The 14,555-nt window shown below is 47.9% G+C and overlaps 1 protein-coding gene across 1 annotated transcript in view; it reads left to right on the forward strand.

Annotated features, from left to right (window-relative positions):
• Window positions 1-1,426, forward strand: part of DYSF (dysferlin) — a gene marked incomplete at its 5' end in the record, with an annotated part of 98,029 nt that extends 96,603 nt beyond the window's left edge. Inside the window, one exon of the mRNA XM_084263282.1 lies at window positions 897-1,426. Within this exon, the coding sequence (XP_084119408.1) occupies window positions 897-935 (39 nt within the window). The 3' untranslated portion in view covers window positions 936-1,426. The remainder of the gene's footprint in view (window positions 1-896) is intronic.
• Window positions 1,427-14,555: the final 13,129 nt, after the last annotated feature.

Consider the following 14,555-nt stretch of genomic DNA (forward strand, 5'->3'; position numbering starts at 1 on the left):
AGGGATTGTGCATATAATAGGCTAAGATACTGTGACACCTCATTCACCCTGCAGCTACAGGGACAGGAGAGATCCCTGGAAAAGGGCACAGGAAGGTCTCTCCTGGGGTGCCTGCTTTTAGGAAGAAGCACCACACCAAACGATGATGCTGAAACAGATGGCTGAGGCGTTAAGGGACGCAGATGAGGCAGAGAAGGAAAAATAAATCAGCAATAGCTTTGCTTTTCTTGATTGCCTTTGGAGGTAGTCCATGGACCTGCAGGCTAAGTTTGTACTAAGAAACTAAATCAGGATGGGGCAAGGCCCAAGGACCGTTCTCTTGCTGTTCACACTGGATGATTGTTGGTGTGATCCTGGGCGTGGATTTTAGCCCGTGGAAAGCCACGCTCTCCAGAAAACGTTGTGGGACAGCTTGGCAGATGCTCAGGGACTGGGGATGGGGCACGTTTCCAAAGGATCTAACCTGATGGGCAGAGCAGATCGGGTCACCAGTTTTGGGGGGGATTGTGAGGAGAAGCAGCAGTAAGGAAGGGGTACTGGGATCCAGAAAAGAGGGGGAGGATGGAGCAAAGAGCCAGACGTGTCTCCTCTCCTGCAAGAAAGGCATGTAGGCAGCTGCCAAAATTCATACAAGGGTATGAAGAAGTGGAAATTTATCTTAAAAACTGGTGGAAAGAGCAACTGAAGTTCAGGAGTGCACTCCCGGTGCTCACTGCTTGTGACCAATAGCCTGTACTGGAAGAAGACAGGACCTGTGTCCTTATGTCTCTTGGGCTTTCTGCCATCCCTGCTAGCAGGGACACACTTTCTGCTTGCTTGTCCTGTCTAAAGTTCATGCCACCCTGCTGTACCAGCTTCAACTAGCTTTTCTTTCCCTTGTTTTTCCACCCCTGCAGAACTATGCTGCTATGAAACTGGTGAAACCTTTCAACTGAAGCCGTGCTGGAAAATGCCTGAAAAGTTTGGTGCCTGCCTAGGGATTTTGAAAAGAAGTGCCATTCTGTGCTGGATCACATCAGGAGGTGGAGATGGAGAAGAAGCAGACTGCTGCTGAAACGAAGATACAACTTACCCTGAAGTGGTGTGCAGAATCCCACCTACAGCACCCACCTTGGAAGCAGCATGTAAAAAAAAAATACCTATTCTGACATATTTCTTATTTTGCTTTGTTCTTTGTTGTTGTTGTTACTTTGTTCATTTGTTGGGGTTTTTTTTTGTTAAGCTGCTCTGATTTGTAAAGCTTGAATACCAGTGCAAAAACTGAAGAGGGTGGGGGGGGAGAAAAGGTCTTTTTCTTTTATTACAGTCTTTGAGCATACAAAGATGTTGCACACCTTGTCAGAAGAGTCATGGGGCTGCTGGTGTAGGCAGCACGTGCAAGACAAAATCTCTCAGGTTCTGAGCACGCCTTTCTTTGCACTCTGAACACGTCTCAGTTCTTTGCTGTGCAGTGTGTGTTATTATATGGTTTATATTATACATCTACTGAAGATGAAACGTGCTTTGTGCAGCCCGAAGCCCTGGGCTGACAAGTTGCCTTCCCAAAGTGAGTAGAGCCCACAGGATACGGGACCCAGGGAAGAGGCAAAAACTGGGTGGGACTTGGTGGTGATTACTAAATCAAAAGGCCTGTTGTATTTTGGGCTCATGAAGGACCATGCAAGTCTGGCTCGTGCTTTTTTTTTTTGGTGCTTGTTTTCCCTCTGAACTGCTCTTTCACCTCTGCTGTCCCACATGCCTGTGGTAGGGAGAGGAGCTTGGCTGAGCCCTGCCCTGGAGCAACCCCAGGAGCAAAGCAGCGCAGGTGGACTTTGCTTTTCTCCTCTCCTCCCCTTGCAGCTGCAGCTCAGTGAGGATAGTAGTCTCTTTTCCTGCTGTGCCCCTCAATGTGCTTCAGCAAAGCCCTACAAGCCAGCGTGCAACGGGAGCTGCAGCCTCGCTGCTGATCCGTGCTGCTGAGGCAGATGACCCATGCCTTTGGAAGTGGGCTTGTTTGCCTTCTGCTTTGCAAACAAGTTGTTAGGAGACACGTCCTGCAGGTCCTGCTCAGCCTCCCACTGGGCAAATGGCAGCTGTGACGGGCCTGGGATGGCTGCACTGGGACGTTTCTGCCATTTGCTGTTTCCCTCCTCCCATCTGCCTGTGTCGCCGCTGCTGCAGTCCATTGGAGCAGTGTGGACTGAGGGTGTTTCTAGTGCTTTGTAGCGCTGGCTCGTGTCACCAGAGGATGCTAATGGAAACAGCCTGAGCCTCAAATTTTCATCTTGCATCCACTCACCCTGCAAGGAGCCATCTCCCAGACTGGGGGCACCAGGCATGAAAGCAACATCCCCTTGAGAGACAGCTCTCCTGCTGTCCTGGCACTGCATGGCTTTTGCTATGACAAATTTACCTTTGCCTGCTGCCCTTCATCAGCACGAGACATGTCTTCCTCGGTTTCATCTGTCCCCTGGAGCTGTTGTTCCTCAGCGTGACATGTGAGAGCAAGTAGCAGTGAAAAGTGATCCCGGGGGGATCAGAGTTTCTCAGGACAAACTGTGCTAACTTAAGCTCCCAGCCTGCTCCAGCAAGGCACTTAAGCCTGTGCTTAGCGGAAGGCTGGGGTGGGGGGAGGGCTGGGAGGGGAGAAAGCATGTGCCTAATTGCTTTGCTGGATTGGGATGTGAATGGGTTGAGCATTAAATCCCTTGTTACTCAGTACTGTCACAGCACCCGCATTGCACGGCGCAGCTCACTGCTGCGTGTGAGGATGGTGTCTTTGACATGGAGAACGTGTAGCTATAACCCCTGCCCTCGCTGCTGAGGGTTGGCTCACCCAGCATCCCGTTCCCAAAACCGTGAGGGGTGAAGCCAGCTCTGGCCTTGCACACCATAGGGCGGGTGTTTCATTTTACTGGCACAGTTACATGCTTCATTTTTGCATTTTTTTCCCAGTTTTTCCCTAGAAGCCTCCCATCCTCCTTTGTATCCACACTCCCATTTATTAGCCACTATCAGACTACCAGGTCTGGGTCAAATTTTCTGTAATGCTTTCTTCCTGAGGACCTGATGAGCTGAGGACAAACATTTCCTGTGCTTGCACTTTTCTTCGTGAGTTTTGGGTTTTATGTTTCATAAAGATGTTGGTGGGGTTGGCCCTTGCACTTCTCCCACCGTGAACCAGCTCTGCTGTGAGGTGTCAGAGTATCTTGCTGAGTGCATCCCTTGCTCTCCTGTCTGTGGTGGGAAACCAGACCCATCATTTCACTTCCTTGCTTTGGTTTGCAGACACTGTGAAATTTCCCATCTTGGCATTATTGCTCTGTGACCCCTATCAAACTTCAGAAACACAACCCTGGTGCCAAAAGCCCCAAAGAGAGGAGTCACCCATGCTTGAGTGCAGAACACTGCTTGTATCTGGGTGCTCATCACCCACCCTATCACAACCACCTCTGTCTATCCCAGTAGAAACAAGAAGCCCTACCAAAACACACTCCTGTATTACTTCTACCAGTAATAAGCCACACTTTATTCTCCAGCAACCATCAACAGCTCTTCCCTGAAAAACCAGTGGGTCATCAGTGGTGGGAGAGCAGGATCCAGGGCATCTGGGTGCAGGAGGAAAAGGAAAGTGTTACATCCCTCCATGCAATCCTTTGTGCTCCCAGCACAAGTTGCAGAGTCCAAGAAGACTGTGGGACTGTGGTGGGTAAAAGCAGGTCTGGTTGCATGAGAGCACTGGCTCAGTCCTGTTTGTGTTGCGGCTGGCACAGCCGTATCCATCTGTTTGCTGGACTCTGTGTCCTCTGTAGCTCAGTTCTGTACCTCTACCAAAGCCAGGCAGAAGGCAGGAGCTGTATAAAGTATTCCCTGTGGTTCCCTGTTATCCAGGGGTTGGAAGTGGCTGGAAGATGTATGCATCACCTCTGTCTATGCCTTATATACAATAATGCAAAATACACTGTGGTTACAACTGAAATGCTCTGAAACCTGCTGCTTCCTGGTGTGTTTTGTTGTGTTGGCAGAGCTACAGCACCTTTCCTCTTTGGCATGGGAATGCAAAAACACAGCCTGAAGGAGGAGGACAAGGGAACAGTGGTTGCTCTGCTCGTGTTTCCCCTGTTCTTTGCTGCTGTTGCAAGGGGTGCAATGCTTCACAGAACGTGTGGAGAAGGGAGGACGGATGTAGGACCAGGGTTGCAATACTCTTAGGTATTGCAGCTCCTAGGTATTGCAGCTCCTAGGTGTTGCAGCTCCTAGGTGTTGCAGCTACCTTTGCTAGCTGCATTTTCCACCCAAGATGCTGCACTGCAGAACTGTGCAATGACCCATCTATGACAACGCACACGTCACCCGCTCTGTGACACCGTGCTGGCTTAGTGTGGGGATCACACACCTCCTCCCGTGAGCTGGGAGGCCGTGTGTGCTGGCTCAGAAGCCTGCTCCGTGATCTGGAGCATCCCATGAGTCAGGAGTCGTCACATACATGGGAATGTGTAGGAGCCATGGGAAGCCATGGGAAGCATCCTACTGTCCATGGCTTTGGGGGGACAACCTCCCGCATCCCCCTGGTGAATGACGTGCAGAGAAGTTGATGTCCACTTCATCTACAAACCTGAACACCTGAAATATTCCCACTGAAAGCCAGGGGTGGCTGGAGGGGAGATGGATGGCTAGGGAAGGGGAGAGGGCACCTCAGTGGGAAGACCTGGAGAGGGAGAAACCACATCACTGTGCTGAAGGCACGAGAGAGATGACCCTTGCTGGGGAGGAGCAGGTGTCAGGAGACGAGAGGACAGGTATTGCTGTTGGGCCGGCGCCAGCCTGTGCATGGCTGCGTGCAAAGGTTAATTGCAAAACGTTCTGCTGCTCAAACACTTTCCCAATGCTCACTTTTCTGTTATTTCCTCAGCCTCCAACTTGATGTTGTGTATAATTTAAGGCTGGAGTTATGAAGTGCCTCAACCCCTTCGGGGATGCCCTGACAACACCCTATTGTAAGACGAGGAGCTGGGAAGCTGCAGTCCCAAAGAGGGGCTGAACTCCATCTCCAGCTCACTGACCCAAAAAACCCTAGCAGAAGAGCTGAACTGATTTTTCCTTTCCATAATAACAATTTTGTATCCATTGCCCAGTCTTACTTGTTCAGAAGAGAAAGGTTCCCACCCAGAAGGGTAGCTTGCAATGAGGCGGTTTGGGGGACGTGGTGCTGGGGTGAGGGGGACAAAGGGTGGGAACTAGGCCAGGGTGCTGCCATAAAAACGCTGTGCAAAGCCACTTGCCGTTGCATTTGTTGGTTTAAGCCCTGGGGATGGGCCTGTGGTCAGTTTTGCTCATTGCCTGCTGACAGGATGGGAACATGCCTGCTGCACAGAGGACAGGAGAGTTGACCTAACGATGGGATGATCTGTAGAGAAGACCATTGTGGCCTCCTGGCCCCAAAGGTCCATTAATCTTCAGATAGGAAGGTAGAAAGAGCCCTGGTTTTGAGTGACACAGCTCATTTCAGCCTTAACTTGAAGTCTAACCCCTTAAAACACTCACAGAATGGTGCTTGCTGGTCCTGTGATGTCCTCCTTGGTTGAGGCAAGCTTAGAGAGGGTTCTGAGGAGTATAAAGGCTGCTCTGTTGGCTCCAAAGCTGATAGCCTGAGCTTTCTGTCAGCCCCTGTCATGGACCGCATAGTTCCATCGCTGCTGGGACAGCTGCCAGCCGTGCTGCTGCAGTCTCTCTTCATCCCCAGCGAGCCACACACCACACGTTTGGGGGATGATTTGTGGTGGTCGGTGCATCGTGCCTTCTGCGCTCTGCTCTGCGCTGAGTGAGGATGGAGACACCCAAGCAATGAGGCGTGAAACCACTGTGTCTTCAGCTCCACCGTGCATCAGCTTCCAGAGGTCAAATGAGCTCTTTTTTTTTCTTCCTCCTGTCTGCTTTTCTCATTCACAGCCCAGCCTCCTCAAATAACCAATGCTTTAAACACGCAGAGCCGGCTCAGTGCCGTGAAACTCTTTTACCTTTGAGTGCAAGCTGGCACCTGCTCTGGCCGTGGGGATGACTCTGGGGTAGACCCCCAGGCTGCTTTGTTCCCTGGCACCTGGATGGAGGGGTGTCAGGGCTCCTTGTTTGTCAGGAGGGATGCTGTGTAGGTGTACCAACTACCAGGCATGTCGAACAGTGTCCCCTGGCACTGTGCAGCGGGTGTCACACCTTCTTCTCCTGCAGCTCCCAGAGCAGCAACAGCTTGCACATCCATGAAGCTGCTCTCCAGCGCTGCTGGTGAAGTCTGTGGCTTGCTTAGCTATGAGATTGGCAGGCATCTGTTACGCTGTGGTGGCTTAACTCTGCTGATGGGCTAATGTTTGGGGGGTGACACTGTTAGCGGTTGCAATCGTGAAGAACTTATCTACCCAGAGCAGATAAGCAGGCACTTCTTTTATTCCAGCGCTGGGGGACACGAGGGATAGTTCCACCCAAGATGTGTTCACACAAAGGTAGAAAGCACAACATATTTATACAATGTTTAGCAAAGATCATTGCCCAAAAAATGCTCATTTCTTAGCTTCACCTTTACAATGATTGGCTTTTGATTGCTTCTCTTTATCTACATTCTGATTCTATAAAATTCATTGGTTAACTATGTTGATTGTTTTAAATACAAAGAAGGGAGGGTAATGATTACCATATTCATATTGCTTCCTGGAAATCATTATCATATATAAATGTCCTCCATGCATGTGTAGTTGAGTGGGGATCCTCTGGTGGTCATCCATAGTCTTCCTCACTGTGTCCGTGAGTGAACCCCATCCTTGCACCAGCTCACTTCGTCTTCGGCTGCTGTTTCATAACCATAGCCAGTTTCTTCATATACTTATTGTTTTAACTCAAGGTCCATAACCAGTAGCCACTGTTTTAATTCAGAGTCCATAGAGATTTTCCATAGTGATAAAGCCACACACCGTCTTGTCCCTAAGAGCCTTAACATGCTGTATATTCTCATAGCTGCTATAATGCCTTTAAAATCAAAATCATATTCTAAACTAAAACCAGAACCACCTAGAAGTTAAGCTATTTTATTAGGGTGACTGTAACACTTTGGGCACACCAGTGGTAGTACAAAGGGTCCATGCTGTGCCTGTGGGAGGATGAACCAGGCTTGTCCTCATTCAACCACATCCACTCAGTCCATGGGGAAGAGACTGAAGTTCCCCATGTTTCAGCTCCCCATGACCAGAGTGCTGTGGTTCTCAGGCAACATTTAGCAAGGGTCTGAAGAGTCAGAATGTGGATGGAGGGTGAGTCTGGTCTAAGGGATGCTGCAGCAGTAGAGACACCTTCAAATCACACGTCCAATTTGTTCATGACAACAGAAGTGTTCGTTTCAGTTGTGTGTGGCCAGGCTATACCTTCCCTTTGCTTTCACCCTCTCTTTGGTCTTTTCCCCCTCTCTCCTCCATCCTCTCCTCCCTTTTCACTTGTGGTTTCCAATCAATTTGTGTCCAGACCTCATCAAAGTCCACCATCCCAGGAGGAGTGGAGAATTACAGCCTCAAATTAGGAAAGCCCCAGCTCTTGCAACACCAGCCTCCTTCTCCTTCTTTGTCCTTCTCAGAACACGTGTGAAAGAAATTCATCTGTTCTCCTACCTCCTGATGAACGGACCTTTTGGTGGTTTTCTCTGGAAACACTATAATCCCATGTTTATGAAAAGCATGAAGCCAGGGCACTTAAACCAGATTGAGTGCCTGGGGCTGGCTCTGAAGCTGGTGGAGGAGGTAGCAGCCTCTTTATCCCCCCTTTTTTTGTCCTTTGGAGCAGACTCAAGGTTGTACTTCTGTCTGAAGCAAATATAGACAAATAGGATTTGTTGGATATGGAAAAGGGGAAAAAAACAACCAAACCAACAACCTGAACAAGCAAGAGATTTATGGTTGCTGTTTGCCAATGAAAACACAGTGGGACAAGTCATCTGCTTGCAATGTAGATGGCTGTAGGCTGGAAAACAAAGCCTGAATTGATTGTCTTCCTCTGCAGTCAACAGAGAACAATTGGCACCTGTCAGGATGAGTCACTGGAGCAGAAGTCAGTGTCTCAGAGGGGTGGACTGGGTCTGCCCGGAGACTTGGAGCTGTCCAGTGACTCCAGAGGTACAGCAAGTTCTTCGGTGTGGCTTTGCCATCTACCTCTTCAGTGCTGGAAGTCTGTCAAGATGCCACCCAGTGGAGCTCTGGTGGAGCTGCCCTCACTGTAGCACACTGCTGCCCATCCCTTCTCTGTTACCCCAAGGACAGTGAGCAATCTGGAGTCAGGCTCCTGAAAATCATTACTTTTTTCTTTCTTTCTTTCTTTTTTTTTCTTTAGAAGTTATGCAATCTGAAAAAAGAAAATGGAAAGAATAATAATATAAAGGCTGCTTCCCCCCCTCTTTTTTCTTTCTTTTTTTTTTCTTTCCTAGCTGTCTGAGTAATCAGGGATTTGAAATTCCACAATCTTCTTTGCAAGTGAGAAACCTAAAAATACACGCATTTTCATATAAAAACTGCCATTCTGACATTCCCTTCAACTCCAGCACTGGCTCTTTTCAGAAATACCAGAAAACACAAATCCTGTGGGGAATGGAGACAGCTGGTATCATCTTCCTCATGGCTCGAACATGGGAAACCACACAGTAATGTTGGAGACCATTACTAATCCTCAAATGGTTCATAAAGAATGAAACCTTGGAAGGATAATCCCCTCCTTCCTACCTCCACCACCCATCTCGACCAGGCGATGGGGAGAATTAGTACAAACTGGGGACCTGACCCAAATGTAATCCATTCAGGGCAACTTCAGCCCTCCTACAGAACTGGAAGGGAGGGAGTCTGCTAGGGGCTTGAGGCAAATGTAGGGAAGAGCTATCAGGTATCTGGGAGAGTGGAGATTCCTTCTAGGGATAGATTAGAAGACATACGCTTGTTTAGCCCAACAAAGAGCAGACTCAGCGGACTGTGTCTCACAACCACAAAACAGACTGGAGTTAACCCCAACCAAGGAGAAGAGCTGAAAGAAAATGTGGGCAGAAGAGATAGAATAGAGAGAGAAGAGCTGTGTCAGGCTTTAATTGCAGCTTGAGCATCAGTTGAGGTCGTACTGCCTCTTCACCTTCCTTCAAGGTTGGGTCCTCCACCATGATGCTTCATCTCCCCATGCCTCAGGCTTCCCTCCCACCAAGAGTTTGCTTCTTGAGGCTCAACTGTGATCTGTAAAGCCTCAGCTCCTGCTGGATTCACCCAGTGGAACAGGATCTGCTTTTTGCTGCTCAGCAGCTCCAGTTGTCAGTTTTCTTCAATGTTCCCAGGATGCTCATTACTGTCTCCAGAGGAAAGAAATTCTGCTAAACATGGACACCCTCACCATAAATCTGGTTCCAAGCATGCAATAAGATTAGATAAAAGCAAGTTTAACTATGTGCTCAGGTCCTTCTATCAAAGCAGAACCCATCAGATACTTCCAGTCTTTAAACCACCACGCAGAAGGGCCAAGTAGCTGTGAGTGATTGCACTGGGACTAGACCTACTGTCCTTATTTCACCCAGACTGAAAGGCCACAGGGGACTGGTGTTGAAGTGTTCATCTAATTTCTCACCAGTAAAGTTCACGAAGAACTGAGTTTGGACGGGTCAGAGCTCCAGTGGTGAGGGCAATTGTCCATTCTCTCCTTGCCTTCACTATAGCATTGACATAATTCCCTTTTGCTAAGCTCTGAGCTCCTGCTCCATGGACCCAAGCAAAGGCACAGCCATCATATTGGGTTGTGTGGAAACTGCAGGCTTTTTGGTCCAAATCCTATCCAGCCCCACCCTGCCAAGGAGAAGCAGAGACTAGAGAGGGTCTGTAGTAGGAAATCCATTTCTGGTACGCTGGTGGGTGTACGAGACATGCCAGGCTGCCTGGTTCAGCAAGGTCTGCTTGCTGTTAAAGTGCAGGAGATCAGCTGAAGCACTGGAGACCATTAAACGCTACTTTTCAGGAACAGGCTTTTGAAACTGCCTGTTTATTTTTATATACGGTGAGCAATGAATGCTGCAGAAGAAATAAAAGCAAAGAAAAAACTGCTAGTGGGTTGCAGGATGGAAAAACATCAGACTATCAAACACATCTTCCTTTCTCTTACAGCCCAAATGTGGAAAGCCCCTCAACAAGATATATCAGCTTCATCATCAACTAGAGACGATGGAGTATCCAGACTCTGCGGTTGAAATGTCAGTAACTTGTGCAGGGTGGAATGTGGGGTTTTTTTTGCTTGCTTGGAAAAGATTGCCTGGAGCATGACTGACAGTAGGGATATGGATCTTTCATAGAATCACAGAATCAAAGAATTGTCTTGGTTGGAAGGGACCTTTCACATCATTGAGTCCAACCATCAACCTAACCTGCCAAAACCACCACTAAACCATGTCTCTCAGCACCACATCTGTCCATCTTGAAATACCTTCAGGGATGGCAGCTCCTGCACCTCTTTGGGCAGCCCATTCCAAGGCCTAACAATGCTCTCTGTGAAGAAATTTTTTGTAACGTCTGATCTGTACCTCCCCTTGTACAACTTGAGGCCATTTCCTCTTGTCCTATCACCTGTCACTAGGGAGAAGATGTCAGCCCCCACCTCTCTACAACCTCCCTTCAGGCAGTTGTAGAGAGTGATTAGGTCTTGATGGGGAAAGTCCTCGATGCTTTGTCTAAAAAAAGAATAGCTTCCTTTTCTCCAGGCTAAACAGCCCCAGTTCCCTCAGATGCTCCTCATAACATTTGTCTTCCAGTCCCCTCACCAGCCTTATTGCCCAGCTCTGGACCCACTCCAGCACCTCAGTGTCTTTCCTGTAGTGAGGGGTCCCAATCTGAACACAACACTTGAGGTGCAGCCTCACCAGTGGCCACTGCAGGGGTACGGTCACTGCCCTGGTCCTGCTGGCCACACTCGTGCTGATACAGGCTGGGCCACCTGGGCACGCTGCTGGCTCGTGTCCAGCCGGCTGGTGACCAATACTCCCAAGTCCTTTTCTGCTGGGCAGCTTTCCAGCCACTCTGCCCCAAGCCTGTGGCACTGCCTGGGGTGGTTGTGAGCCAAGTACAGGACCCAGCACTTGGCCCTGTTGAACCTCATACAGTTGACCATAGATCCAGCATGTCCAGATCAGTCTGTAGGGCCATCCTACCCTCCAGCAGATCAACATTCCAGCCTAACTTAGTCTCATCTGCAAACTCACTTGAGGGTGCACTAGATCCCTTCATCTAGATCATTGATAAAGATACTAAAGAGAACCAGCCCCAGCTCCAAACTATTGGGAACACCACCTGTGAGTGGCTTCATCCAAGCCTGCCACCTATGAGGACTCACAACAAGGTTAAGAGGGATGAAATAAACCGTAGCCCATCAAAGGGGAATAGGTGATGCAGTGCCAGGGAAGGGCTGGGTGCCAGGACTCCAGGTTGCAGCAGGTCCCTTCCTCCTGCTTTTCCAACAATGGTAGCTGGATCATCTTTAAACCAAGCAGCATTTCTTAAACCCAAGAAGCTGGCTCTGCTGGGAGGAGCATGCTGCTACAAAATCAGGAGCACACTCAGGCAGACTGAGCAAATAGAAGCAAACACTGGAACAGGTGAAAAAGCAAGGGATTTCCCTAAAAATATGTGGAAAAAAAAGCATTTAAAAATGCTTGTTTCATTCAGAAGTTCTCATAGGGATTTGGAAGGCTCCTGATAGCAAAACCAAACTGTTCTGGTTTAAAACAGGGTAAGAAAAAGTCGCACTTGGTGGGTTTACGTCACCCTTATTTTGTCTCCTCATCTGCTGTAGAAACAACAAAACTCAAAATGAAAACATGCAACCAAATAAGAATTGTCAGCAGCTATTCTTTTTTTAGCCAAAGCATTGAGGACTTTCCCCATCAAACACACTACTAGCATAATATTATTATTATTATTATTATTATTATTATTATTATTATTATTATTATTATTATTATTATTATTATTATTATTATTATTATTATTATTATTATTATTATTATTTACTGAAACTAATAGTTTTCTATCATATGTTTTCCCACCTAAAAATAAGGATAAATCAGCCAGACCAAGTGTCTGTCTTGCTGAGGTAGTTGCTGTGTTTTTGTATGGCACTTGATAGGCCTTTCCAACTACGGCTGAGATTTTGTTTTTTCTTTTCTTGATGAAATAAAGAACTTTAAACCTTTCTTCAGACCGGCCAAATTGAAAACTTGTTAAGTGAAAAAGGGAATGAAAAAACCCTCTCAAGTGCCTTTGCCCTGCATTTGAGGGAAAAATAAAATTCTCCCACCTTAATAAAAACATAGCTACACTTTAAACTTAATTAAAATTAAATTGTTTAAACAATTGTAAACATTAAAAGAGATAGACTCAAAATGCTGAAGTTAAAAACAAAACTTAAAAAAAAAACCCCTCAAAAAATTGCTTTCAGGCAAACTCTGAAGCAAAAGAAAATTTCATTTTTTATTAAAATATTTTGACTCTCACTGTTCCCCTCCCATTTGCTAAAGCTGTGACTGACTGTGTTTCTTAGGATAATGTCTGAGGACCCAGTGGTAGTGGAATGATGCTCCAACACTTCAATGGCAAGGGGACGCCCTTATGAGTAAAGAAATACAGTGATTTATTTTTTTCCCCACATGGATGTGTAAGTGTGGAGGAAGAGCTCAGCCTCCATATATCTCCTTTCCTTCTGGACCTGAGGGAAGGAAATGCCTGGAGAGGGAGTGGGAAAAGCCTGGGAGAACTCAGAGGATGAGTTGTAAAAGGTAGATTTTGGCCATATCAGCACCCTTCCTCTGCAGGGAGGGTGGGCTGTAAGAGAGTCCCAGGCACTGGAGCAGGAGGGTGAAACAGTCTTGAAAATGATCGAGCTATCCAGAAAAGGATCCGGTGTTCACACTTCTTTTAGCCTGGTGTGAGGGTTAATTCTGAGTGATGACAACCCAATGGCAGAGGAGGGTTGGCCTGGAAAGTGCCTTGGGCGTAAGGCAGAGGACTGTGTGTGGGGTAAGGTTCTGTGAAGGTCTCCTTCTGCAACACGGTCAATAAAAACACTGAGGTTAAAGTGCCTCTTGAAGCTCCCTAAAATCCGTATGAATTGGATATTTGCTGCCATTTGAACTGTTTGTGTCTCTCTGACAGCACCCAGCTGGCTGTCCCATCCCATGCCAACAGTGTGAGGTGTTAAAAAAAGAAAAAAAGAAAAGGCTACTGTGGCTGTAGGACCAGATCCCAGTGAAGGACAGGTCACCCTGGGGCTGCTTGAGTGGGCAGAATATCTGAAAGCCAGAGCCAGGGTGAGAAATGGCAGCAGTGGGACACAAGGTTGTTTCAGTGGCTGCTTTCACCCCACCATCTGCTTTCCAAATCCAGCACAGGGCATCCTCCTGTCCCTGTCCCATGAGCAAGAAGGCATGGGCTCACTGTGAACTTCTTGCTAATCTTGCTTGCTTACCCCCTTCCCACCAAAACCACCCAGGGAGCTCAGTACCACGGAAAGAACCTCATCTGTATCAGCAGCAAGAAAGCGATAACAAGGAGAAGGAGGGGATGAGGAAGGACAAGGAAAGGAGAGGTTCATCACTGACAGAGTTAAACAGTTGGGACCTTCCCTTCCAAGTCCTCACCAGACCGTTTCAGCACAGTAAATCATCCAGACCTTGACAGGAGAAGAGTTGCCAAGTTGGACAAAAGACTAATTTCCACGACAGGAGTCCAGTTGCTGTGTTTGGGGATTTGGGGTAATGGAAGTTGGGTCTGGGTTTACATAAATGTTATGCCAAGTTAATGCATGAATGAAGATCTGCGCTGCGCGCCTTTATGAGGTCCGTGATCATGCTGATGGCCTGCCAACACTGCAGGCACTCAGACCTCTGAAAGGAGGGCTGGGGGAGGCCCCCACAAACCCTGGTGTGTTTTACAGTAACAATAAAAGTCTCTAATGAAGAAAAGAAAACATATACTCACTGCTTTGATCAATGTGGAAGCCACGCACACACATCTTGATGGCTCTTACAAGGGGACCAGTGGGGAGGGAAACCACTACAGGGCTGCTGGAGGGAAGGGTTTTGTTCCTTGGTAGCAAACAGCTACTGTTAAGAGGAGCAAAATATTTTCTGGAGGAAGACAAAAAGAGGCAGATACGACCCAAGACAGACCCTGCTGCAGCAGATTGTGGCTGCAGCCCTGGAAAGACTTTGTGGGGCTTCCCACTGCGTCGAGAGGGAGTTGGGCTGTACCTCTCCTGATGTCTGAGCTTTTCTTGAGAGAGGCAGATCTGCCATCTGAGATGCAGAGACAACAGGAGACGGCACAAGACGGAGGCCATCTGGGATGCTCACTCAGGACGGCAGCACAGCTTGGCACAGCGCTCCCATCCCCAGTCTGAAATGGTTCCAGAGGTGGGACATCTGATTCTCGTTAGCTGCACCATGTTCTAATAAGAACAAATGCACTTCTGGGTGTTTTAATTTCCAACAAAAAAAATTACTTTTCTTGTTTTTATTTTCTCCCTTCCCCATTTCC

The sequence above is a fragment of the Gallinula chloropus genome, assembly GCF_964237585.1.
Source record: "Gallinula chloropus genome assembly, chromosome: 4".
Taxonomy (NCBI): Eukaryota; Metazoa; Chordata; class Aves; order Gruiformes; family Rallidae; genus Gallinula; species Gallinula chloropus.